The 23,624-nt window shown below is 56.2% G+C and overlaps 10 protein-coding genes across 10 annotated transcripts; 5 read left to right on the forward strand and 5 right to left on the reverse strand.

The window, feature by feature from the left end:
• Positions 1–1,243: 1,243 nt before the first annotated feature.
• Positions 1,244–2,596, forward strand: INS49_008269 (uncharacterized protein; the record flags this gene model as incomplete). Its single annotated transcript, XM_043169013.1, has 1 exon — positions 1,244–2,596. The coding sequence occupies one exon, from the start codon at positions 1,244–1,246 to the stop codon at positions 2,594–2,596; it is 1,353 nt and encodes a 450-aa protein (XP_043026693.1).
• A 909-nt stretch (positions 2,597–3,505) lies between these two features.
• On the forward strand, positions 3,506–4,544 carry INS49_008270 (uncharacterized protein; the record flags this gene model as incomplete). The annotated part of the gene is made up of 2 exons (XM_043169014.1): positions 3,506–4,089; positions 4,160–4,544. The coding sequence occupies 2 exons, from the start codon at positions 3,506–3,508 to the stop codon at positions 4,542–4,544; spliced, it is 969 nt and encodes a 322-aa protein (XP_043026694.1).
• Positions 4,545–6,642: 2,098 nt separating this feature from the next.
• INS49_008271 (uncharacterized protein) lies at positions 6,643–8,374 on the reverse strand (the record flags this gene model as incomplete). The annotated part of the gene is made up of 3 exons (XM_043169015.1): positions 6,643–6,964; positions 7,205–7,748; positions 8,350–8,374. The coding sequence occupies 3 exons, from the start codon at positions 8,372–8,374 to the stop codon at positions 6,643–6,645; spliced, it is 891 nt and encodes a 296-aa protein (XP_043026695.1).
• A 1,453-nt stretch (positions 8,375–9,827) lies between these two features.
• On the reverse strand, positions 9,828–11,464 carry INS49_008272 (uncharacterized protein; the record flags this gene model as incomplete). The annotated part of the gene is made up of 3 exons (XM_043169016.1): positions 9,828–10,121; positions 10,176–11,334; positions 11,391–11,464. The coding sequence occupies 3 exons, from the start codon at positions 11,462–11,464 to the stop codon at positions 9,828–9,830; spliced, it is 1,527 nt and encodes a 508-aa protein (XP_043026696.1).
• Positions 11,465–12,837: 1,373 nt separating this feature from the next.
• On the forward strand, positions 12,838–13,811 carry INS49_008273 (uncharacterized protein; the record flags this gene model as incomplete). Its single annotated transcript, XM_043169017.1, has 5 exons — positions 12,838–12,925; positions 12,979–13,071; positions 13,134–13,159; positions 13,224–13,594; positions 13,679–13,811. The coding sequence occupies 5 exons, from the start codon at positions 12,838–12,840 to the stop codon at positions 13,809–13,811; spliced, it is 711 nt and encodes a 236-aa protein (XP_043026697.1).
• A 137-nt stretch (positions 13,812–13,948) lies between these two features.
• Positions 13,949–14,347, reverse strand: INS49_008274 (uncharacterized protein; the record flags this gene model as incomplete). Its single annotated transcript, XM_043169018.1, has 2 exons — positions 13,949–14,086; positions 14,150–14,347. 2 exons carry the CDS (start codon positions 14,345–14,347, stop codon positions 13,949–13,951), a joined length of 336 nt encoding a protein of 111 aa, XP_043026698.1.
• A 550-nt stretch (positions 14,348–14,897) lies between these two features.
• INS49_008275 (uncharacterized protein) lies at positions 14,898–15,349 on the forward strand (the record flags this gene model as incomplete). Its single annotated transcript, XM_043169019.1, has 3 exons — positions 14,898–14,922; positions 14,994–15,070; positions 15,155–15,349. 3 exons carry the CDS (start codon positions 14,898–14,900, stop codon positions 15,347–15,349), a joined length of 297 nt encoding a protein of 98 aa, XP_043026699.1.
• A 478-nt stretch (positions 15,350–15,827) lies between these two features.
• INS49_008276 (uncharacterized protein) lies at positions 15,828–17,356 on the reverse strand (the record flags this gene model as incomplete). The annotated part of the gene is made up of 4 exons (XM_043169020.1): positions 15,828–16,802; positions 16,864–17,068; positions 17,155–17,257; positions 17,290–17,356. 4 exons carry the CDS (start codon positions 17,354–17,356, stop codon positions 15,828–15,830), a joined length of 1,350 nt encoding a protein of 449 aa, XP_043026700.1.
• A 1,094-nt stretch (positions 17,357–18,450) lies between these two features.
• INS49_008277 (uncharacterized protein) lies at positions 18,451–19,755 on the reverse strand (the record flags this gene model as incomplete). Its single annotated transcript, XM_043169021.1, has 1 exon — positions 18,451–19,755. One exon carries the CDS (start codon positions 19,753–19,755, stop codon positions 18,451–18,453), a length of 1,305 nt encoding a protein of 434 aa, XP_043026701.1.
• Positions 19,756–20,809: 1,054 nt separating this feature from the next.
• INS49_008278 (uncharacterized protein) lies at positions 20,810–23,624 on the forward strand (the record flags this gene model as incomplete). The annotated part of the gene is made up of 7 exons (XM_043169022.1): positions 20,810–20,815; positions 20,876–20,917; positions 20,972–21,043; positions 21,623–21,881; positions 22,008–23,213; positions 23,273–23,351; positions 23,414–23,624. 7 exons carry the CDS (start codon positions 20,810–20,812, stop codon positions 23,622–23,624), a joined length of 1,875 nt encoding a protein of 624 aa, XP_043026702.1.

Genomic DNA, 23,624 nt, shown 5'->3' on the forward strand with positions numbered 1-23,624 from the left:
ACCGAAAGTAGGAGGGCAGACGGCGTCGGAAAAGACGGCGATACTCGATACTGACTAGACAGGTGTTTGAACTCGGACTCGGCGGCGGCAATGCATAGAAGGGAGGTCGTGGAGATGCTGACGACGAGTCGAGGGTGCAGGCAAAGATGCCTCGAGAGCGATGCAGTTTGATGCCTAAAGCTTGTGACTAGGTTGAAGGGCAGTTAGTGGTGAGGGTTAAGGTGGACGTTGCAAGTGGTTCAGGTGTCGTCACACCCGCTTGGGCAGCAGGGGCAGGCATGCGGCATGTGCTACTGCGCCTCCCCATCCAGGGTTAGGGGCCAGCGAGCTAGAAGGGGGTAGCGAGGGAGAAGGGGGAGGGGGTGGACATCGACTCATTCAGGGTTAGGAGGGAGGGAGATAGTGCCCAAAGACCAAGTCGCGCCTATCTCCCCAATCCGCTCACCACCCATCATCGCTGCACCGGCGCCGCCACGCTGTACGAACAACCCCGGCCGCGCGTGTCAGTTGTCAGATCGGAAAAGGCCTAGGCCAGCCCCTCCTGAATCTGCAATCTATCTTTGCTTCGTCCCTTGTCAGTCGTTCATGCCCTTTGGTTCCGAAATCCGACTGTCGTGGTGCTGGTGCTACGCGGCCTGTTTCGCCCAGAAGACCCCGCGGGGGCACAGAGCTTGTTGATCGGTGACCGCGGCGCTGCCCCAGGGCGCTGGGAAAGAGGCTCAAGAGACCCCGCTGAAACGCTAGGTTCTGATTCGTGAGCCTCCTGCCGACGCGGCCGAAGATCTGCCGGCAGGGGGGTTGCGAACCAAGACCGCGGTCGTCTCTCTGTGTCTCTGTTGGCAGTCTTGTCGACGTTCAACCGATAGCCACGGCACCGCGGAGAATGCTACCGTGCTGCACTGGTGTTCGCGCCAACTGCAACGTCGAGACGACAACCTTGACGCCCAGCCAGTCCGCCAGTCTTGGATTACACTCTACGCACGCCTCACAACGGGTCCTAAAACATTTCCCGCCGCCTTCTGTTTTTCGCATCATCTAACCCCCCAGCCGCCATCGCCATCGCCAATCTCATCTTTTCGCCCTTCCTCCTTCACCCTCCCGCGCTCCCCCTCCCCCTTTCTCCCTCGTCCCCCCACCCCAGGGCGTCCGGTCCGTCCCTGACGTTCCGCTAGCAACTACCGATATCTACCGCAACCTTAAAACAAATTCCACATCTAGCGTGGAACGTCCCTGGACTTTCACGATGCACCGCCCGTTTGCCCAGCGGCCAAGCTGCCCAAATCCTCGTCGGATCTATCAGATCTGCACCTTCATCACGGCTCCCACGCCCTCGCCGCTTGGTTCACAGCTTGCCAAGCCCCCGTTTGCAACACTTGGCGCCTGCCCTCGCAGAGTCAGGCCCCTCCAAGGGATGCCCAACGCAGGCTTGTCGCCAAAGCCAATCTTGCCAACCTCCAGGTCTTACCGTTTTGGCCCACCCAAGCCTTCGAAGCATTCCCTCCCGGATGAGGCCCAGACGGGACCCTCCAGGGCGAAAGCTTCTTGCAAGCAAGGGAATGTGGGCATCAAAGACGTCGTCCTCGTCATCGAGCACGCCTTGGATCAGCTTCTGGCCCACGGCAGGATCCCGCACGAGGACGAGGTCGCAGCCGCATTACGCAAGTGCGCCAAAGCTGCCAGTCTGATCCACGCCGGGCCAGCGAGTCCTCTTCACCTCGGCGAGTCTGCCGAGTCAGACACCGCAGCGTCGTCGCTGCTATCTATGGACGGACCTAGCTCAGAGCTGACGCAGTCCATGGACACCAGTGCCGTCCTAGACCCCCCTCGGGTTAGCGAGCTGGCGGACCGCATATCCGAAGCCGCCTTTGTCATTGTCTCTCACCCAGACGTCGTCATTACATCGCAGGTCTTGGAACTCTATCTGGACACCCAGGCCCGACTTGGCAAGGTAAAGACTCTCCCGCACGTGCTGGCTTTGTACGCCTCGAAACCGAAACCTCGACGAAGCCGTGGTCCGTTGCAGTACTTTAAGCAAAATCCCGATAGGGCAGCCAACGCTGTCGATCCCGACCTCGTTGACAAAGCGCTGAACGCTGCTATCGAGGCCAAGAACCTTGATGCAGCCATCGGTATCATCGAAAATAGCTACGCAACCAAGGCGTTCATCCGGGCGAAGCTGCTCAAGAAAGCTCTGCTCCCTGCCTCGGCTGTAGTCGCGACTCCCATCGCCGTGTACCTGCTGGCGTCCAGCCTGTCTCATCTCCAGAATTCTTTCGACCAGAAGACGGCAACCGCCGTGGCCACGGCCGGTATCCTAGCCTACGTTGGGTTTACCGGCTGGATGGGCGCCCTGTCCGTTATCACGCAAAATGATCATATGAAACGCGTGACGTGGGCCCCAGGGATTCCTTTGAAGGAACGGTGGATTCATGAAGAGGAGAGAGCCGCCCTGGACAAGGTGGCCTGCTCCTTCGGCTTCTCGCAGGCTCATCGATTTGGCGAAGAGGAGGGTGCTGACTTCCAAGCGTTGCGCGAATTCATCCTATGCAAAGGCATGGTCCTGGATAGGGTCGAGTTGATGGAAGGTATGAGCTGAGGAGACACCGTGCCAATCAACTTGGTCTATCAGTCGCATGTCGCGCACGACGTGTCCTTCCGTCCTACCTCGAAAAGTGACACAGATGCAGTCTATGGTCCTTGGCGCCAGCCTCTTGTTCTTGAGAGGTTCTAGCCAGACCGGGACAAAGAGAATCGCCGGAATGGCACTTTACATCGAACTGGGATAACATCACCGTATCCCACCAGGCATCGCGTTACAAAAATATCCATTCTTGCAAACCCGACAGGAGAGTATCATGCATCGTCGGTAACCGGCAGAACTAGGGAAGCTAGGGCATGGGGCATGGGGCGTGGGGTATGGAGACCCCATACAATGGACACTGTGCGTGTTCACACCTGCCTGGCGCTCGGTAATCTCACATGTCTGTGTGGGCTGGGCATACACATGCTTCTTTCTCTTTGCGTTGCTCTTGGCCCGAAGGTAGTCCATCGGGTGGGTTCGATCGGGGATGTCTCGACAGCGGTTTCTCTGAACTAGTGTCACTCGAGTATGACAGGGAAGCCAGCCTCGCCTCCTTCCCGCGCTCACACCCCTGTATCCAGGTCTCACATTTGTACCTTGTACCACTCTGTCAACACTACTCGTTCAAATGTATTAAGTATGAACAGTCCGTCCCTATTCTACACCCTCCCGTCTGCTCATTTGACCCGTCTATCCTACGCCGTCAACGCAAAACCTAAGTCGATTTCCTTATCATCCATTTATCACATATGCCACCCGTATTACCTACATACCGTTTCACTCAGCTCTCGAACCTGTTGGTCTTTCCCTCCACCTACATTTCCTAGAGGCCGACTAGGTGCTTCTAGCCTCAAACTAGCAATACGGCCTCATCCAAGTCTCACGTTATAAACCCCGGGTCTGACCCCGGTAGTCATCGCGAAGATGCCGATCACCACGCCCACCGAGGAGAATTGCCAATACTATGGAAGGTTCATGCACACTTTGGAGCGGACGGAGGCTGAGGGCCTCTATTGGGCATTCTTCTTCCTCGTTTTGGGAGCCCTTTTCACGGCCTCGTGGAAGTACGGACGGGTAATGGAACGCATCGAGCATTTGAGCGTGGAAAGCCGCGAGCGACAACGGCGCCTGAGATGGCTGTTCTGGTACTGCTTTCTCACTGGTGTCGTCGGAATGATCATCGTTGTTCTCGAGGCCTTTGTCATCAACACACTGCAATTCTGCGACGGAGAACCCCTTATCAGTCTCTACTGGTCTCTGTGGACCATGATCCAGGTCGGAGGTATCATCGCCGTCTGGGGAATCTGCCTCCATGTCCGCCACATGGTCACCGGAAAGAAGCACCCTCCCTGGGCACTTGCACTCGGAACACCAGTGCTGGTGGTTGCGGGTTTGGGCCACTACTTCCAGGGCAAGCTCAAGAGATCACGAGCGGCCCGGAGTATCAGGGGCCGAAGCCGCAGCCGCAACCCGACAGAAAGGGGCCGTTCCGAAGCCCTCAGCGAGGTGTAAGTAGAGCACACAAACCGTCACTGTCACTCTATGGCAAGTGTCTATGCTAACTTCTTCCCGTGATAGACCTACAATTAGGGGTGATAGCACTGACTCCAAGGCGAGGTCGAATGATGGAGACAGTCCAACGGTCTGCGGAGATTGTAATGATGACTTCAACGCCAAAGTCATTGGCTACACGAAGGATGGCGATGTGATCATCAGACTCGCATCCAATGTCCGTCAAGAATTCATGTCACGAGCCCAGGGCAGCAGCGGCATCACCTGGGTTGAGCCGATCAGACCCTCATCGTCGAGAGAAGGTGACATACGCAGGAAGGACAGCATGAGCAGAGGCCGATCAATGACCCGTGCCCCCTACAAGGGCAAGGAGAGACAGGACGTTGACCTTGAAAAAGGGGTTGTCTCAGCTGTGGATGATTCCTCTGAGAAGGCAGCGGGCGCCCTCTAAGCGCCAAAAGGGGCAAGGGAAGAACAGCACTTCGCCCTGACTGAGATGGCTGCGGAAGCTGCGGAATATTCAAAATTTCTTTCGCCTCGAAAGTCAGCCACCGGGATTCTTCGGGGCCTGGCCTTTGGGTCAAGGGGCGCTCAGATTACGGGCATTCAACGACAAAAAAGCGCGAGCACCTCTGACGGAACATTGAGGGCAATAACGATCGCTACGATAATGACTCGCCAATGATGATGATGATGAGCTTACTGAGTGAGCCGGTTGGGCAAGAGAGTTTACAGCGTTTCTGATAAGCCCTTTGGCATTTCGTTCTCACTTCCACATGTTTTCTGCTGTCTTGTCATTTTTGGAAAGCCGGCGTCCCACTACTACAAGGGTTTTCTTCGGCGGCACCTTAGAAGGTTGATACCAAACCGGGGTTTCGATTGTGGGTCAGAATGACTTTGGATTGCGTAGCCATTTTCAAGCAGATAGAAACTTTAAACCAAGAGGGCCACTTTCACCAATGCAGAGCAGACCCTGGCAAAGAGACTGATTTGTAAGGAAACATCTGAAACTTCGACACAGGCTTCCTTTGGGTGTCCGATCGCAGACATTCCTGCTACGCGCCCCACTCTTGTCGTCTGGTGTACCAAAATGTTACAGCAGCCGTTGCGACCCTGGTCGTCTGAAAGTCCCTCCCACCCCAGAGGCGCGCTGTCACGCTGGCGGCGCTGTTCCCATCCCTTAGGGTCCCTTATCTGAATGATCCGGGAACCATATAACCGCCCTTGGCCATGAGCTAGACTAGCCCGTTCACATACAATCCCGTGCGGGAACGGACAGCCATGTCTTTCTTGTGCTTGTGTGTGGGGGTGTTGTGTTTTGTGTTTTGTCCTGACATTACCGGAAATGATAACACCAAAATCTAAAATGCGTGTATAAATCCGACGGAGTCGGCACGGACACCACCCTCCCCCCTGCCCCCAACAAGGCAAGTCGAAGAGCCAAAAAAACAAGCTCCGACTGCCTACTCTCGGCAGAGGTGTCTGCCGTCTTGGGAAGGCAATCGATCGCCGTGGGAGAAGCACCCGGGGCTCCTGACTCGCTTTCTCGCGGCGGACAGAATCTTGTCTGCTGGCTGCCGGCTTAGCTCCCGTTGTTGCTTTCGCACGTAAACCGTCATTGACCGGGGAGAGGCCCCCACCCCTCCCCTATAGGCAAACCGCAGGGGGCGCAGAGAAAGAAAGGGAGTTGCGGTCTTGGCGCCGAAGCGTAATTTTTGTACGTCCTGTCCGCCCAGCCGCCCCGTGGTCCACCATTCCGCCAAGCGGGAAGGCTTGAGTCGGTCGTGCCGCAGTAGTTTCGACCGGAGCTTTTTGTTTCTCAATGCTGCCCAATGGGGCGGCTCGCTTTCGGGCTGGGCGACGACGTCAGTCATGGAGCATGAACAGCGCCGTCCGTCAGTCATTCATGGCATAGGTGGCAAGTGAGACCTTTGGGCGGCTGGCGATTGCGGTTCTAAGTCAACACGTCGGGAACCGAAATATATGTCGAGGCTCACCAGCATAATCACAGGCACACAGCCAGGTCTTGCTTGAGAAGGCAGCCTTGCTTGGCTTCATTCCGGTGTTGTCTTTTTTTGATTCGCTGCGGCCGGTAGATACACAAGCTCACTTGATAAACCTTGGGCCGGTCCAGACACAGATGTCAGGTCTATCTCGCCAAGGGCCCTAGAACGCGTGATCGACAGGCGCCCTGCAGGATTCCTATCTGCGACATCTCCAATCACAAGCCGTGAGGCTGGCGAGTGGCACCCATATCAAACAGATCCACTTGATTGTATCTCCTACATTGCAGGGCGCGTCTGGCTAGCCCGAAGGACAGAAAGCCGGCCAGCATGTGCTTGGGACTCATGGACGCAAAAAGCTTGGGCTGTCCCAAGGTTCGGTAGCCGGATCTGAACCTTGTGTCGTCAGTAAGATCCCCTTTTCCGACTTGCTCCGCATGTATACCTCATCGTTCCCCTCCCTTCCGTATGGCGGTTTCATAGTGATGATGTCCGGGCAGGACAGACGGGTGCCATGCTCGCTGCCTGTAGGCGAAAAGGCCGCACCTACTGCACCTTTCCGGCTCGGCCCACCTGGAGGATCTCCCCCGTGAGGCGATCATCGGCTCTTAGAACAGGCCAAGAGCTGACTTCCGCCTTGGCTAGCGTCACCTCGAGCTTAGTGCCCAAGATCTTGTACGTGGTCTTTTCTGGGTCGATGCCGCCGAACAGTGGCACCTCGGTCCTGTACCTCTTCGGGGGCGAGTCGGTGGTGGGCAGGTCGAGCTGAATGGAAGACTGCGTGAAGACGACCTTGGCGATGCTCTTATCGATCTTCTTCAGGAAGAAGGACGCGATTACACTGCTTGGCGTCTGGTAGAAGTCCGTCCTGCAAAGAGCGGTCAGCATGTATACCTCATCCGCGGCATCCGTGTGAGAGTGTTTCGCCATCGCGACAAGAGTATGGGCATGGGCATGGGCATGATGGCGCGTGGCTTGGGGAGTCCGTGACGCAACAGAAGGCGCAGCATTCGTGATGTGATCGCCCACCCGGGAACTCTCGGCCCAACAGGCGTCGCGGGATATGGTGGCCGGCAAAAGCGAGGGGGCAGTAACCGTTGGCACTCACCGTACTGTCTCGAGCAGTTCCTCCGCGCCGGCGTCTTTGCCCTTTTCTTTGTTTCCGCTGCCGATGAACAAGTGCCGGGGTTTGGTCTGGCAGCCCTCGATCTTCATGAACTCGTCAAACTCGAGCACCCTCCTCTTGCAACAGGTATATCCCTTGCTCCCCTCATGGAAGATGGGAATACCCGGGTGGTGCACGCAGTTCTCTGTGTCATTCCGATCCGCCCCCTTCTTGTAGACACCACCGCATGCCCGCCTCCGACATGTGCGACCATCGGGGATCTCGAGGGAGGCGTCGTCATCATCTGACTCAGGAGGCGGGGGAGGCGGCGTCTGTGTGGGCGCGGGGGCATTGATGGGCGCACGGGGGAGGGCGGGCCCGGGGGAGGCTGCGGTTTCTTTGGTGACCTCCTTGACGAGCTCCGGGTCCGCTTCTTTCTTCTCGATCTGCGGTGGTATGTCGGTCGTGCTGTGCTTTCCCTGGGTGCATGGCTCGATGTCCATGAACTCCTCAAAGGTTAAGACGCGGGGTTTGCAGCATTTCCATCCTGGATCATGCACGGTCAGCCAGGTTCTTCGGCCGTCGCCGTCTGGTTGAGCCCAGGGGAGAGGCAGGGCCAGGGGAAGACGCGGTGCGAACCTTTCTGGCCTTCATGGAATATGGGTGGGCCTGGATGTACCGGCAGACTTCCTCAGTGTCTGTGTATGTCTTGCCACATCCTTGATGGACGCATTTCTGGGCCATGTTGGCGGATGGAAGCCGTCTTTCGGATTGAGCGATCTCAATTCGAGCGTACGGAACAGGAGACCGCGTTCCAAGATGGGAGAGAAGCTCGCCGTTTTGCCGTTGGTGCCTGAGTGTTTTGTGATGTGACGTCGCGATCAAAAAAGCAAGACCCTGACTAGAGTTCCTTGCTCTGGAGCCAGAAGATTCTAGGAGCTCCCCAACGTGGGGTCGGTCGTATTGATGGCGGGGCTGGCTACCCCCATGCCTGAGCTGCGACCTGCGAACCAACAGGGGGTTAGGGCTTGCACCTTCCTGCTTCGGAGACTCCATGTAGTTGCATATCTACGTAGCCTTATTTTTTGTTTCTGCATCGTTGCTTCCCAGATGATTTCTTATGGGAGCAGCCTCATGACGGATGGAACCTGCATCCCACTCAAATGGGGTCATTGGCTCGCCTTTTCTGCTGGCTTGGCCTGAATCTTTGGCCTTGTATATCACTTCACAACAGGCATCAAATACCAGATCGCTAATAGTGCTCCATGCTTTATCCTTAGGCTTAGCGAGACTTTGTACCCAGATATGACTTTGTGTGTCTCGATCGGTTCTCCTCGTGCATTTTCGCTCTGCCAGAGCTCCGTGAGGATCGACGGGCTAACTAAGAGGCCTCTGCAAAGCCTTATTATCTGCTACTATCCACGCAGATTGTTCCATCCAATTGCTGGCCAAGTATCAAACCCCCCGTTCAATAACAGTGGTGGCTTCCACTGAGCGCATTGGATGATGGAAATCGCGGAAGCCGTCACCACCTCCTCGACTGACCAGTGGACACGGTGGTCAGCAGGCGCAAGACAGTGAATGTCCTTCAAGAAGAAGAACAGAAAAAGGTAACAACAGCCGGTCCATCCCTTAGACCATACTTGATGGTTGAGACCATGTCAGCACATAACTTTAATATAGTGGTTCTAGCTCGGTGGCATCCCATTAAGCACACAACGGGCCGGGCCGGTAGGGCTGCATGCAGGGATCTGCAACCTTATTGTCCGAAGAGTGGCACGATGATGGACATGCCCAGCTGTGTTCGATGGCAGCCAAGCGGCGGTCAAGATACCTAGATCATCTATGTAGCACCGTACCTAGGCAGGGTTCAAGTCCCGTCCCAAGGCCACCGGCGTCACCTGTCACTCCGGAAGAGTCTCGCCGACAATGACCACAGGGCTGCTCTTGTCTCGGGCTGGGTCGTATACCCGACCGCAAGTGTGACCTGGTCTCGGGCTCACGTGCCGAAGGCATTCGAGGATGTTTCTCCAGCCGGTGTTATGTGTAGACAGGTAGCCACACCTTGAGCATCAAGCACAGTCGGCCGCATTTGATTCTCGTATGTCATGAGGGGTCCATTGTCTATCGATGAAGTCTCCACGACTGAAACGACTCGAAACTATGATCAACCTCTTGACCACAGAAGTCTCCGCCTGTCGGGAATTGTCCAGATTGTATTCACGCAGGCGTAGAATAGAGACCGCATTCAAGTGGTTCGGATGAGCTTGGGCGAGGCCGCCTAAACAAATCGCTTTTGGTCGTCGTTTCGTTTCGAACTCCGAGATATGTCCGACGTGGATGATTGGATGGGCATCATGCAAATCAATTGGCCAGACGATAGTAAGAAACATCACCTTGTCCTGCTTTCTCCATCCGAACGGGGCCTTGTGAGTAGGTTGTGTGTTGTCTGTTTTCTACAGGATAGTGGTCGATGTTGACACCGAGGTGGATATAGCCAAGTCCATCCCATAGAATGGATGGCGATACTACACAGTAAGACAGACGGTGTCCAACTATGACACTGCTGGTATAACGCTTAAATGCAATACATAGGCATGTACAAATGCCAAGTTGTCATCCCTTCTTAAGCATGCTCATTGCCGTCCGCAGAGCTCGGCCTGCTCACACTCGGGCACCTAGAAACCTTTGTGACCGGTTTCAGCTTGAAGCCTTCGAATGTCCACCGTCCGGTCGAATTTGCCTTCTCATCCAGATACCTCTGCTCGATGACCTCGAGGGTATGGCCTTTGGTCTCAAACATGTACAGCGTACACACGACCGTGCAAATAAACGTGCAGCCTGCAAAGAAGTAATATGCGGCAAACGACGACTTGTCAATCATAACAGGAGTAGTCAGAGCGACAATGTAATTTGCGACCTGGAATATGTCAGCGTAAGCAAATGAAGCGGACGGGATGGGAGGTCGGCTCACCCAGTTGGAGCATTGTCCCAACGAGGATGCGCTGCTCCTCGTTTTTCTGGGCAGACTCTCAACTAAAAACGTGCGGAAGCCAATAGCCCAGGTCCCATTGTACACAACAGCAAAGAGGTAAATGGACACAATAACAACCCATCTCCCAGCGCCATAGCTTCCATGGACAAGATTAGCAGCGTACATGGAGCCCATCAAGACCATGAGGATGGTTATCAGCGCCCCACCCAGGATACTCGAGGTGCGCCGCCCCCAGCGGTCGGCCCATATGGAGGCGGGGATGGTGGTGGCCAGGATGACGAGCGAGGAGACTCCAGAGGCGAGGAAGTTCGCCTTCTCCCCTGAGAGCCCGGCCTGGCTGAACAGAATCGGCGCGTAATACAAGATACCGTCGATCCCGCTGAACTGCTGGAAGGCCATGATGAAACACCCAAACGCCGTCCTCGCCCTGACGGGCGCCGAGAAAGCCTCGCCAAAGTCCTTAAACGTGTGGACCAGTGACTCCAGGAAGGATTCATCAGGGGAGTGCTCCAGCGCAGAAGAAGACATGGCCAACAACTCCTCCTGCTCGGCCTCATCCAGGCCCAGCGCGGCAATAATAGTGCGCGCCTGCTCGACGTGGCCCTTGGCCAGGAGCCAGCGCGGCGACGCGGGCGTGAAGACATTTATCGCCGCGAAGGCAAAGGCCAGGAAGCTGGCCACGCCCAGCGGCAGCCGCCAGGACGCGGACGAGCCCTTTATGCCGGCGGTCCCGTAGGACATGAAGAACCCCGTCACAAGCCCGCAGACTATGAGGAACTGCGGCAGCGCCGTCATGGTGCCACGGGTCCGGGCCGGGCTGATCTCGGACACCTGGACGTACACCGTGCTCAGGAACAGGCCCTGCCCGACGCCCTTGATCAGCCGCCCGACGATGAACATGGCCAGGGCGACGGAGCCACACTCGATGGCTGCACCGACGCCGTAGATGACTGCACCGAGGATGATGAGGCGCTTCCTACCGTGCCTGTCGGCCAGGATGCCTGCGACGAGGGCGGCCAGGGCGCCGGGGAGCAAGATGGACGAGACGATAACGCCGCGGATCGTGGACGAGATAGGACCCATGGTGACTTCAAAGGCGGGCATGGTCGTTACGGAGCCAATGGTTCCAGTATCAAGGCTGGTGACGGTCAGTAAACAGTCGACTGACCTAAAATGTTGATGGATATGGCTAACCCGAATAGCATCGCTATGAAGGAGGTGATAAAGCTGGCCCTCACGTAGAGCGGCCATGGCTTGAAGATTTGCATCTTGCCGGTGGAGCGCAGTAGATAGACAATGCACTGATTTCTTACCAAGGAAACTAGAGCATGGACGGTTGTTTCCCATTCAAAGTTCTTTGCCTGCTATACGACTCCGTGCTTCATTTGACTTTGATCAGTGCCGGGCCACGACCATACAAGTACGCCTCCCAAGACGCAGACTGTGACGAGCCACTGGGCATTAGTCGTGCTGATCCTGCCGACGGGGTCGATACTCAACCGTCCTATCATCCCATCGCCGTACAACTTTTTCGGGCTAGGTGGGCCCCACGGCGCTTCTCTCGGTGCCCATGGACGGAGAAGAGTCACCCTTGCTTAATATCGGTGAGCACGCCCACGTTCGAGAAGACACAGGTCGACAATCCGGTGCGCCTTATCAGTGACAACCAAAAATGGATTTCGCAGGCTTAAACGTTCTGCGCCAACCAGTCTGATCGTCCATGGAGGGCATCCCTGTCCCGGCGGACGAGGTCCGGCTTGACGGCTGATCGTCCGGAAAGCCGCCGCCGAGGCGTGGTCCGAAAAGTGCCGGAGCTGGCACCGGGTTGCGTCATCACAGCCGTTGAGAGTATGTCGGAGTCCAGGAATCCGAGGCCAGCTCGCGGGTTGCTCTAGACCGTCTCCTCAGACGAGAACGGGGCACGGTTATTACGTGGAGTGGGAATGCCATAGCCGAGCAGTCGTGTCTCTCCCGCATCGTGCTTTGTGTGGTCTAGTCCACTGCGCCCACCTCCAACGCGGGGAGACCCCGCACCACCCCGCGGCTCTCCGGTTGATACCCCTGATGAGGTCGTACTCATGCCAGCCGGCCAGCGATGATGCCAAAGCCGTCTAATAGCGTCTCTCATAGGACGAGAGGCATGGGGAAGGCGGCGCGCAAATCGGAGGTGCACGACTATTTCCCCAGCTTTTGCATGATACCACAGCGGCAGGAGCTAGCTTCCTGGTACACTAGGTAGTCAACCGGCCCTGGCACAGGTTCAGTTTATAAACCGCAGGAGCATAGGCAAACTGCCTCTCCCTTTTCCATGATGATGAAGTCACTTCGCCCTTATAGCTCTCACAGCATCCTGCGTCTTCCAGTGCGCGTTCCCCATCCGTGTCTCCAGAAAACAGCGCCACCGCCTGCTACCAGGCCAAAGCCACAGCTCCGAAATACTTCCACGATGGCAGCCACCACGGCGATGCAGAAGTCCAACCGGCTGCGGACCGCCTTTGTCGAAAATAAAGGACCGAGTTATGGCATCTGGGTACTGCTTCCCCTTGCATTGACCTGTCATCACCAGGATCATCTCACGCTGCCCCCCCCCCCTCCTCCAAACCACGAAGTGCCAACACTGTACTGACAAGGTAAATAGCAAATGTTCCCTGGTTCCAACGTGTCCAGGGCACTGGCAAGGGCGAACCCCGACTGGATCATGGTTGACTGTGAGCACGGCAATATAGACGGTGCGTCCTCTTTGAACCCTGCCAAAGTGGGCGGATGTTGATATGGCGAGCAGACGCTGCGATGCATGAGGCCGTGCCTGCGATAGCAGCCTGCGGCGTTTCACCGCTCGTCAGAATACCTGACCTTCAGTCCTGGATGATCAAGAGTGAGTCGCCCGTCAATCACTGAGACAAGGAAATCAGACGGCGCGTGCTGACCATGCCGCAGGGGCACTGGACTGCGGCGCGCATGGCGTAAGAAGGACACCGTCGATACTCAGGTCGAAAGCGAGAGACTGACAATGACTTGTGTGTATAGATCCTGGTGCCGCTCATCCGGACCGTGGATGAGGTGAAGCAAGTCGTGGCAGCTACGAAGTTCCCACCAGAAGGGCGGCGAGGGTTTGGATCCGCTCTCGCTATGCAGAACTTCAGTCCAATCCCATCTTTTACCGAGTATCTCCAGCAGGCCAATGACGCCATCCTCACCATGGTACAGATCGAGACCAAGGAAGCCCTCGCTGCAGTGGAGGAGATAGCACCACTGGTTGATGTTTTGTTCATTGGTCCATTTGACCTGGGAAACAACATCGGATACCCGATTATCGATGGTGACGTGAAGCCCGAACTCAAGGAAGCGATTGCGAAGATTCTCAAGGCTGCCAAGAGTGCTGGGAAGAAATGCGGAATGTACTCTTCGAGTGGTGAGGAGGCGGGAAGGCAAGCACGCCCAAGAACCCTTTCAATTGGCCCCCAGCTGCTGATCAGACACAGGTATGGTGCCATAGGGTTCGATATGATCAATGTTGGGACAGACGTGACCACGCTCGAGTTTGTTATGAAGCAGTCGATGGCGGCTGCCCGTGGTGCTGCCGGACCGGAGAAGGGGAAGGGATACGGGTCATAGATAGTGTCATGGGCCAGATGATATTGCCATGGCTTGGGATAGGACGCAGAATCCCACGAGCATTAGTTCACAGGAAATTGTCTCCATCATGCTGAAATTAGCCGGCCTCACAGCTCTGGAGAGAGTGGACTGGCTGGTCATGACTTCGTCCAGCCCTCCTCAGCCTTGTCCATCATGGCCTTCACCTGCTCTGGTGTGAACCGATGCATGAGCTTCGAGGCCTTAGGAGCAAGCTTGGGGTCCTCTTCCGGGGAGTCAGCTTTGCTGACATGAATCTGTCCAGTTGTGAGTGAGCAGCTCATGGGCATGATATACATTGTAATGAGCGTATTGCGTACCACGGGAACATCGAAATCATACAGGTCTTTCCATTGTTGAGCTGCTGGCTTGACAATGTCAACCTCCTTGTAGACAAAAGGCCTGGAGTCCCAGACGTCTGATAGTACAGAGCGTGCTGAGACACACAGGCCACAGTGTTCCCTAGTGAAGAGGGTAATCCTGCAGGGCAGTTGCAACAGTCTGCTTGTTGCACGCATTTCATTAGGGTGTCTGCTACATGGATAGGTCAGCTCACCTTCTTCCGTCCTGTCTTCCCAAGAACAACTCCGTATGCTCAGAGCAGGTACATATGCAGATTGACTTACTTGAGGAATTTCAAGACTACTGTATTTCTCTTGTGGTAGAGGTTGCTATGTTGACTTGGATGAGTTGAACCTGGACTGGGAAAGTGAGTACGTTCATCCACGAAATAGGTACTCGGAGCCAAGAGCAAGAGGTACTGTACTGTACCCCAGGGGCGGCTGTTGGAGGGGTCCATTTTAGCGGAGACCCACCACAACAAGGTCCCAATGCCAGGCGTCCGAGCTTTCCTGAAGCTGTTGCAGGGGAGTGAGCTTCACCGGAGACGCCCCCAAGAGCTCAGCTCAAAATTTCCCAGGCCCGACCTCACCTTTCACACACGTCAACAGACAATCCCGACTCACCGCTTGCTGCCTGTCTCCTGCCGACTAGCAGTAACAAAGGATCCTCGGTCATTCATTCGTTCACTTCAGCCGAGTCAAATAAGAAAGTCTCCACAGGCACACCATGTCTCTGAACCAGTACATCGACAGTAAGCTCATCATCCTGATGCCCCACGCTCACTTGAGCGTGCACCGAGGACTGACAGCTCTACTCCCGCAGAGAAGGTGACTATCATCACGGCCGACAGCCGCACCTTGATTGGCACCCTCATCTCCGCCGACAACCAGACCAATCTCGTGAGTCTGAGCCATGCCCGTTCAATCAGCACGGAGCCCAGTGTTGTCATTCAAATGATCCCTGTGTCTAACGTGATGCCCCAGGTCCTCCAGAACGCCGTCGAGCGCGTCATCCGCCCGGTCGAGGACCCAGAGCCGTCCGTGGAGGTGCCCCTCGGGCTCTACATAGTCCGCGGCGACAACGTCTGCCTCGTGGGCGTCGTCGACGAGGAGCTTGACAATTCCATCGACTGGACGGCCGTCAAGGGCGCCCCCATCGGCGGCATCAAGCACTCATAGGCGCCGTCCCTCTCGGTGTTCACGGCGGCGAGGTGAGAACGAGAAGATGAGGTCCCCGGTTCCACCCACTACGCGTCGCTAGACGTGTCTGTCGCAGGACGGGATCGGGCTGGGGGTGATTTTGTATGGAAGGGAGCGTGGTCATTGCGTGGACGAGATACCCAGGGTTAGACTTGCAGTGAGGCGAGCATTGGTTACATGGGCTGTTCTACGGTAGAAGCTGCGCATTTCAGGGCTTCAGTCCGGCTACCGGGGGGGGGGGGGGGGGCATATGGGCTTCACTGGGAAATTTGATGCATCTGCAGGCGTGTGGAGTTTTAGGAGTTCAGTTAATACGTTGAAGCATCCGATCTGTCAACATCTGGTATGCATCTGATCCTGCTGCACCCGTCACCCATACTGCTATACTGACGTCTGTGCTTGATATGCAGAACCTCGAGCTGTGTGACTGCCAGTGACCGTCGGAGTCTCATGTCATCTATCCAAAGAGACGTTTCATCAAGTACGGTGCGAAGACATCTTCCCCGGGCGACTCAACAATGCGGTTGATCTTGTTTCCCTTCTTAACGCTCAGCCAGCCGCCGTTGTCATGGGGCCCGTCGTCGAACTCCACTGCATCCAACGGGTCCTCTGGGCTGGTCTTGACCGTGCTGTCCTGCTCCTCACCCTGCTTGCTCCTGTTCCGGCGGTCAATGACGTGCATGCCCAGGCTCCACTGCCCGATGGTCTCGATCCGTATATCCTCGGGTTTGGGTACCGCCTTCCAAGCAGGATCGTCGCGTGTCAGCATGTACCAGATAGTAAGCGGGTCATGGAGGGACAGCCCTGGTTCGCTGCCGTCGCCGAGCATGGAATCGATCTTGTTGAACGTGCCGAACATAAACGTCGCTATCCACCGAGCCAGAGGGCTGCCTGCATCGATCAATGGCTGGATGGTCTGCGCGAAGAAGCTCTTGTTGAGCAAATGTGGCGTCGTGATGTCGAGTGGGAAGAGGCTGAGCAGGAGCCTTTTGGGTAGCTTGGCCGGGTAGGGTCCGAAAGTGGACTTGCCCTCGATGAACGGAGGCATAGTGGAAGAAGGCGTGGGGGATGTCAGAGCATATACCCTGGCGGCGGCCACTGTATCAGCGTAACAGTTGAATTCGCCCACTGGGGTGATGTTGCCTTCGACATGTACAGCGCCGCCCATGACTACCACCTCCTTCACGCGCAAAAAAGTATGCGGATCCTCGGCTGCCGCGAGGGCCACGTTGGTCAGGGGTCCGACAGCAACAATGGTAACGGTGTCCTCGGGACTCTCCCTGAGGATGCGAAGCATCTCCTGGTGCGCAGGTGTCTTCGAGGGGGTGAAGTAGGGGGAAAATGTAGGTGGTTCAGCAGAGCCTGCAGCCTGGTGGGTTTCGTCTCTAGCGAAAAGCGACTTCCAAGTATCTGCAGGGCTGAGATCCGGGTGCTATGATCACATCGTCACTCAGCTTATGGGAGCATGCTGCGCGGAAGGGGTAGGGACGTACAGCCTCATGGACGCCATGCAAGCCATCAGCGCCGTGAAAGTCATCGGCCTTGAGGATATCTTCCTGCAGAGGGTGCTCGGCGCCAACCGCAACGATGGGCTTGGCCGTCCGCAAGGCCTCGAAGCCCTCGGGCTTGCCTGAAGATTTGCGCCACGCATTCTCCTTCTCCAGCACGTGGAACAGTGCGACGACGTTGCGCAGACATCTGGCAGTTGGACGGAATGTCAGTGCTCCGTCGCCTCATTCACGCAATCTATCTTGTCTCACCAAGACAGGCAAGGAGCGGCTGACCTTTGCAACGACACATTGCCATATGTCACCGAGATCATGGCGACCTCTAGCTCGTCCGGCCGCGCGGTGAGGGCGAGCAGTATAGCAAGCACATCGTCAACCCCTGCACGAAGCGTCAGCCAGAGTGCGGCACACGTGGGCCCGGGGCAGGAGACAGCTTGCCTGGGTCGGTGTCGATAATGATACGGTTCTTTGGAGCCATGTCCTGTCTTAAAAGCGAGATTGACCTCAGGCCCAGTCAGCAAGAGGTTCGGGAATTTCACGTGGACTTAGCTCTGTGCCTGTGCCTGTGTCTGTGTTTGTGTCTGTGCATTCGCCTGCGCTTGCCCGCAGTCCCGATGCGGTGGAACAAGATCGAAGGGGACTTGAGATGAGTACTCACTGGCCTACAGATACGTATACGGACCGCGAGCCGGGAATTTGGAACTTGTGGACTACCTAGCAAAGAAAAGGAAAAACCAATGACAATCCAGTGCTCAGTTGTGATGAGGCTTTCCCAAAAAGTCGGCAACGATAGCTCATAGAGTGTGCATGTGACAGGTTGGATTGCCTCGTCGCAAATTGCTCAAGCAACCTTGGAAGTTTGGAGGGTGAGGGGCTTCCTAATAATGGCAATGTTACAAAGCTGATAGGCGAGCGATAAAAGATAATCGGCGCCCACTTGCCCGTCCACCTAACGTCATGTCCTGTCAAAGTGGGCAAATCTGCATCTAGACACCTGAGTGCAAGGGCTACCTAGGTACCTACGTCAGCGCGATCGACAGGGGTACAGCTCTCGCTCAGCAGGGAGCACATATCGGAACCCACAGTAGTCACGTATCACGATCGAGACGGCTGGCGGCTTGGAAGCAGTCAGAATAATAGTAGTCAGGTGCCATTGACCGCATGAGTACTATCAGCGCGACTTGCTTGCTGCCGCGAGTCTGATTTAAAAAGAAGACGAAAAGAAAACCGCAAGTCTGTCTGCATTCTGCCGATCCAACCTTGCCAGTACAGAGCTTTCCTCCCTGCTACCAGCTGCTACCAGGGCAGCGCGAACTTCTTCGTCTCCGTAGAAAGAAGACTCGTGCCTGGGCTGTGGCGCACCTCCTTTTGAATTGCGCCTCCCACCCCAGCCGTCCCTCCCAACCCGGAATACACGCTATCACACACATTGAACAGCGTTCAAGAGCCCGCCCAACGAATTAGGGCCCGCAACTTTTCCTCCAACGTTTGCTTCATGGAGTTCTGAATAGAGTGGGCATCTACTGAGCCGACCGAAACCGAGCCAAGTTGTGAGACCAACACTTGTCCGGATCACACATCCCACTCCTGCTCCTGCTCTTCAGCAAGATTGGCACCGTCATCAGACAGTGCAGCGAAAGACGACTGTGAAGGTAAGGTCTGCGGCTTGGGCCGACCTTTGATGTCAGTCGCCTTGGAGGCAGGCTTGTTACCGGCTTGCGCTGCGTGGTTCTCCGCGGCGGACTCATCGGTCTCGCTGACGGCATTCGTGTTCTTGGCCTTCTTCTTGCGAGACTTGGAGACGGGGACCCACTCCTCAGACTCCTTCTTCAGCATCTCCAGCTGCTCCTCCTCGGAGTAAGGAATGTCTGCCCAACTCGTCTTGCCGCCGTTCTGCTTGGCGTTCTCCTTCTTTTGCGCGGGGGCTGCCGGAGTGGCGGCACTGGCCTTCGGAGTGTTGTCGAACGTGTCCAGCGGTTGCACAGATGCTGGGGCAGCAGCCTGGCTAGACTTGTCGTTGACTTGGTTCCCGGTCCATGCAGAGGACTTCGGCGCAGCCGTGAATGTCGAGCCATCCTTGGCGGCTCTGCCCTCGGCCTCCCTGGCTGTGCGTCGCTGGGCCTCCATCAGGGTCTTGCGGGCCTTCTCATCCTCCTCGCGCTGAGCCTTGGCCCTCTCGACCTTCTGGCGGTTCTGCCTCTGCTTCTTGGTCTCTGTGGGTTGTGGCGACTTGGACTGCCTGGGCTTCTGCTGCTTCTCGGCCGTGTCGGTCAGTCGGAGAACAGAGGGACCTGAGGTAGGCTGCTCAAGCATGTCGGAGATGCCCGTAGGGTCGGCGGCAGAAACAATGGGGGAAGCGGCAGAGGATTGGTCGTCATCGCCATCAATTCCGGCTGTGGAAGACGGGGCAGAAGGGGCCGAGGCCTTGCCGTTGTCTGCGGGTGTCTCGTTGCTGATGTCCTTGGCCTTGGACTGTTTGACCGACTTCTGCTTCTGCTCATTGTTGACCTTGGGCGCAAACTTGTTCTTCTTGTTCTGTGCCATCTGCTTGGCAAACTCGCGGTTGTCAACCCCGTCGTCGGAGCTGTAGTCCTTGGCCTTGGACTGGGTGGCCGCGGCATACGACTTGGTCTGGGCTTTGGGCTGAGGCTGTTTGGAGGATTCGGAAGCGAAGCTTTCCATCCGTTGTCTCTTGGCCTTGTTCTCCTTCTTGGGCTGCTCTCGAGAGTCCTGCACGCGCTGCTTCTGCGAAGCTATCTTCTGCTGCTTGGCCTGCTTGGCATTGTGCTGGGTGATGCCGATGACGCCAACGACGACAAGAAGGGTGGCATAGCCAACAAATGTCTTGTTGGTAAGGATTGAGAGTGTGTTGCCCATGATGACGGATCGAGCAATGTCGAGGTGTAGGGAAGCTCAGGAAGTTGGGGAGGGTGGCGTTTCGCGACGAGGAGAGCAGGCGTGGTCGCGGGTCGGTAAGAAGTCAGAGCTGCAGTGAATCTGTCGGCGATGGGCGAGATCCAATTGAGGCGTGCCTGATTAAAAGCAAAATGTAAGCCGAGTGAGATGCGTGGTTTGTGGGGAAATCCACCAAGGTGATCGCAATTGGGGCGGTGGTGGCCAGCTGAGGAGCCGTCGGCCATGGTCTGGTGGTCTGGCGCAACCTACTATCTTGACTAATTGGTAATTGCTGCTTGCTTGACTTAGAGGGCACAGCACACGTCCCAAGTGTTTCTAAGAACTGGAGCCAGTGGGCCTTTCGGCGTGGAGGTGTGAGGTCTGGATGTGATGGACAAGTGAGGAGGTGCAATCGAGGATTCCAGTCTGGAGCCAGAAAGGAACTGTGGAGAGATGCTCGGTGGTGGTGACAGCTCCGATGCTCGTGTTGACACGGTACGATGCGACGAGGTCCTTTTCCCGCAAGACTTAATTAACAGGTGGCATTTCAGAGGCTAAGCGGCAACAGCAGCGGCGGCCAGGTACCCCGGTACCTCCCCAGGTAGCTCTCGGGTTCCCAGTTAGGGTCGCGCTTAGGGGGGCGGGCCCACCACGGCCGGGGACATTCGTGGTTTTGGTCTTCATGTGCCTTGTAAACAAGACAGCACAATGACCGCCACTTAACGGCCCCAGGGACAGGACCCCCCTGGGTAGGTAAAACAAAACAACTCAAACAACTGTGACAATCCGAAATGCATCCCTTGCAAACCATATACCTCCAAAGTGCGTTAATTACAAATGCCTATGCCCTGCAAAGTGCTCATCAAGAGGACTCTATACCTTTTCCTTGAGTTGATGAAAGAGATCAAGACATGGGTGTTTGGCAGGAGCTGTAGCTGCCGCTGTTATAGCAGGGCCCCCATCACCATCGAAGCGAATCCCATTATAAGTATATAGCGAGCCATTAAGGCTTGACAGGAGCCAAAGCGCTCTGCAAATGTATGTATATGCCATTAAGTCGTGCATTTTTTTTAACTGTCTCTTTGCTGACATACCATTTTAGAACAACCGTCCCGGCCAGGGCGCTCGCAAGCGCCAGAGAGAAGTTAGTTTTCAACAAGGGGGTGCTAAATTTAGTGATTAGCTAACGATATAGTAGTCGGACAAGGTCGACGAGCTGGAGAAGGAGCTCGAGGCCGTCAAGAAGGAGCGCGACTCCTTCAAAACCAAGGTAAGTTGACGTCAACACATACTATACTAAAAATCCTCAGATCTTGCTTGCTGCAGGCTATTACTAACCATGATATATATCAATTTAGGCCGACCTAAACGTCCCAGTAAGTAACTCATCTAAAAGAGTATTACACATAATCTAACCATATTGTTGATTGGTACCTTAAAGGGTCAGGTTGCGGCCCTTGAGGCAGAGAAGAGCTCTGCCAAGAAGAAGCGTTCCTGGTGGTAATTTTTTGGACCCCGGCTTAATGCCCCCACATGCTGAAGCAGCAACCAAGCCCAAACAAACAGGCAAATTGCTAGAGGAAGCGATGATTTTACATACTTAAGAGTCAATCGTTTTCATCAATTCTTGCCTGGCTTCTGAGTCAGTGCCGATCGATCGCGCTGACGTAGGTACCTAGGTAGCCCTTGCACTCAGGTGTCGAGATGCAGATTTGCCCACTTCGCGTATTTTTCCCCGCCCACTCGCTGTGCTCACCCGTTACAGTAGCTTGTGTCCCCTTCCTCGTTCCAGCGAAGGAAACGGCCGCCAAGGTACTTTGAGCATTCTCGCCTAACCACGTGAATGAAGCGTATCGTCGCATTCAGGAACGCTATAAGGGCCGCCAGAGCACGACCACGGACTCTCCTCCAAGTTGCGCCTTTCAGACCATTGAACCCGGCGCTCCCAGGCTACTGCGCATCAAAGCCATTCGGCACGGCTATCTCGAGGCGGAACCCTGAGTCGGACGACATGGCTCCCAAGGGCGGGTTCGAATTGAAGACGCCCAAGGGCACGAGGGACTGGGATGGCAAGCACATGGTGCTGCGGGAGCAGATCTTTGATACGAGTAAGCGACCCCGCCCGTGGCCTTACCGTCGACAGGAATAGTTGGTTTGCACGTGCAATTGGGTCCTCTGGGGCTACGTTTGAGGTAGCCGCACCGGGGATCAAGGCTGACAGATGCGCCGTACAGTCCGCGAAGTCTTCAAGCGCCACGGTGGCGTCACGATCGACACACCCGTGTTCGAGCTCAAGGAGATCCTGGCGGGCAAGTACGGCGAGGATTCGAAACTCATCTACGACCTGGCCGACCAGGGCGGAGAGCTCTGCTCCCTGCGGTATGACCTGACGGTGCCCTTTGCGCGCTTTGTCGCGCAGAAGAACATCCAACAGATCAAGCGGTACCACATCGCAAAGGTCTACAGGAGGGACCAGCCCGCAGTCTCCAAGGGCCGGATGAGGGAGTTCTACCAGTGTGACTTCGATATTGCCGGCGCGTTCGACGCCATGCTGCCCGACGCCGAGATCATCAAGATCGTCAGCGAGGTCTTCGAGGCCCTGGGGTGGGACGGGAGATACACGATCAAGACGAACCACCGAAAGATCCTCGACGGCATCTTCCAGGTGTGTGGCGTGCCTGAAGACAAGATCCGGACCATCTCCTCTGCTGTGGACAAGCTGGACAAGATGCCGTGGGCGGACGTCAAGAAGGAGATGGTCAACGAGAAGGGGCTTGGCGAGGAGGTCGCGGACAAGATCGGTGTCTGGGTCCAACTCAAGGGCGGCAAGGATCTCTTGGAGAAACTGCAGCAGGACGAGTCGTTGGCCGCGAATGAGTCGATGAAGCAAGGCATGGCTGACATGCAGCTGCTGTTTGACTATCTGGAGTGCTTTGACGCTACGAAGGCTGTGTCCTTTGACCTGAGCCTTGCAAGAGGGCTGGATTACTACACAGGCATCATCTACGAAGTCGTTACCGAGGGCTCAGCACCAGCTGCCCCAGCAGGAAGCGCCGCCGCCGCCGCCAAGCCCAAGCAGAAGAAGAAGGGCAAGGCATCGGAAGATGACGACCGCTCAGATGACCCGACGCTCGGCGTCGGCAGTGTAGCCGCCGGCGGCAGATACGACAACCTTGTCGGCATGTTCTCGGGCAAGGGCCAAATACCATGCGTCGGGATTTCGTTCGGCGTGGACCGCATCTTCTCCATCGAGGCAGCACGCATGGCCGCAGAGCAGGGCAGAGAGCCGAGGAATAACGAGACGGACGTCTACGTGATGGCGTTTGGCGGCAAAGGGTTCGACGGCATGGTTAAGGACCGCATGAGGATATGCAACCAGCTCTGGTCCGCGGGTGTCAAGGCGGAGTTCTTGTACAAGAACAAGCCGAAGCTTCAAAATCGTGCGTGGCCCTACTGCTCGCCCGGCATCCCCTGGAATGCATGCTAACAGGAGCTACAGAGTTCAAGGCTGCCGAGAACAACGGTGTCCCCTTCGCAGTAATCCTGGGCGAGGAAGAGCTGGCGAATGGCCAAGTCAAGTACGTCACACCTCCATACGGGAACCTCACGAAGTCACTGCTAACGTACGTACCCTCGACAGGCTCAAGCAAATGGGCCTGGATGATGGCCACCCCGAGAAAGAAGGCATCCTCGTGCCCATCCCCAACCTCGTAGGCGAGGTTCGCAGACGTCTCGAACAGCTCCGCAAGCTTGAGGAGATGACAGTGGACGCGTCGGGATTACGTGTCGTGGACGGTATCAAGGGCGAATCAGTTGTCACCGGGGATGCTGGTCCTGAGTCTGCGTCCTGA

This window comes from Diaporthe citri (assembly GCF_014595645.1).
Source record: "Diaporthe citri strain NFHF-8-4 chromosome Unknown scaffold_3, whole genome shotgun sequence".
Lineage (NCBI taxonomy): Eukaryota > Fungi > Ascomycota > Sordariomycetes > Diaporthales > Diaporthaceae > Diaporthe > Diaporthe citri.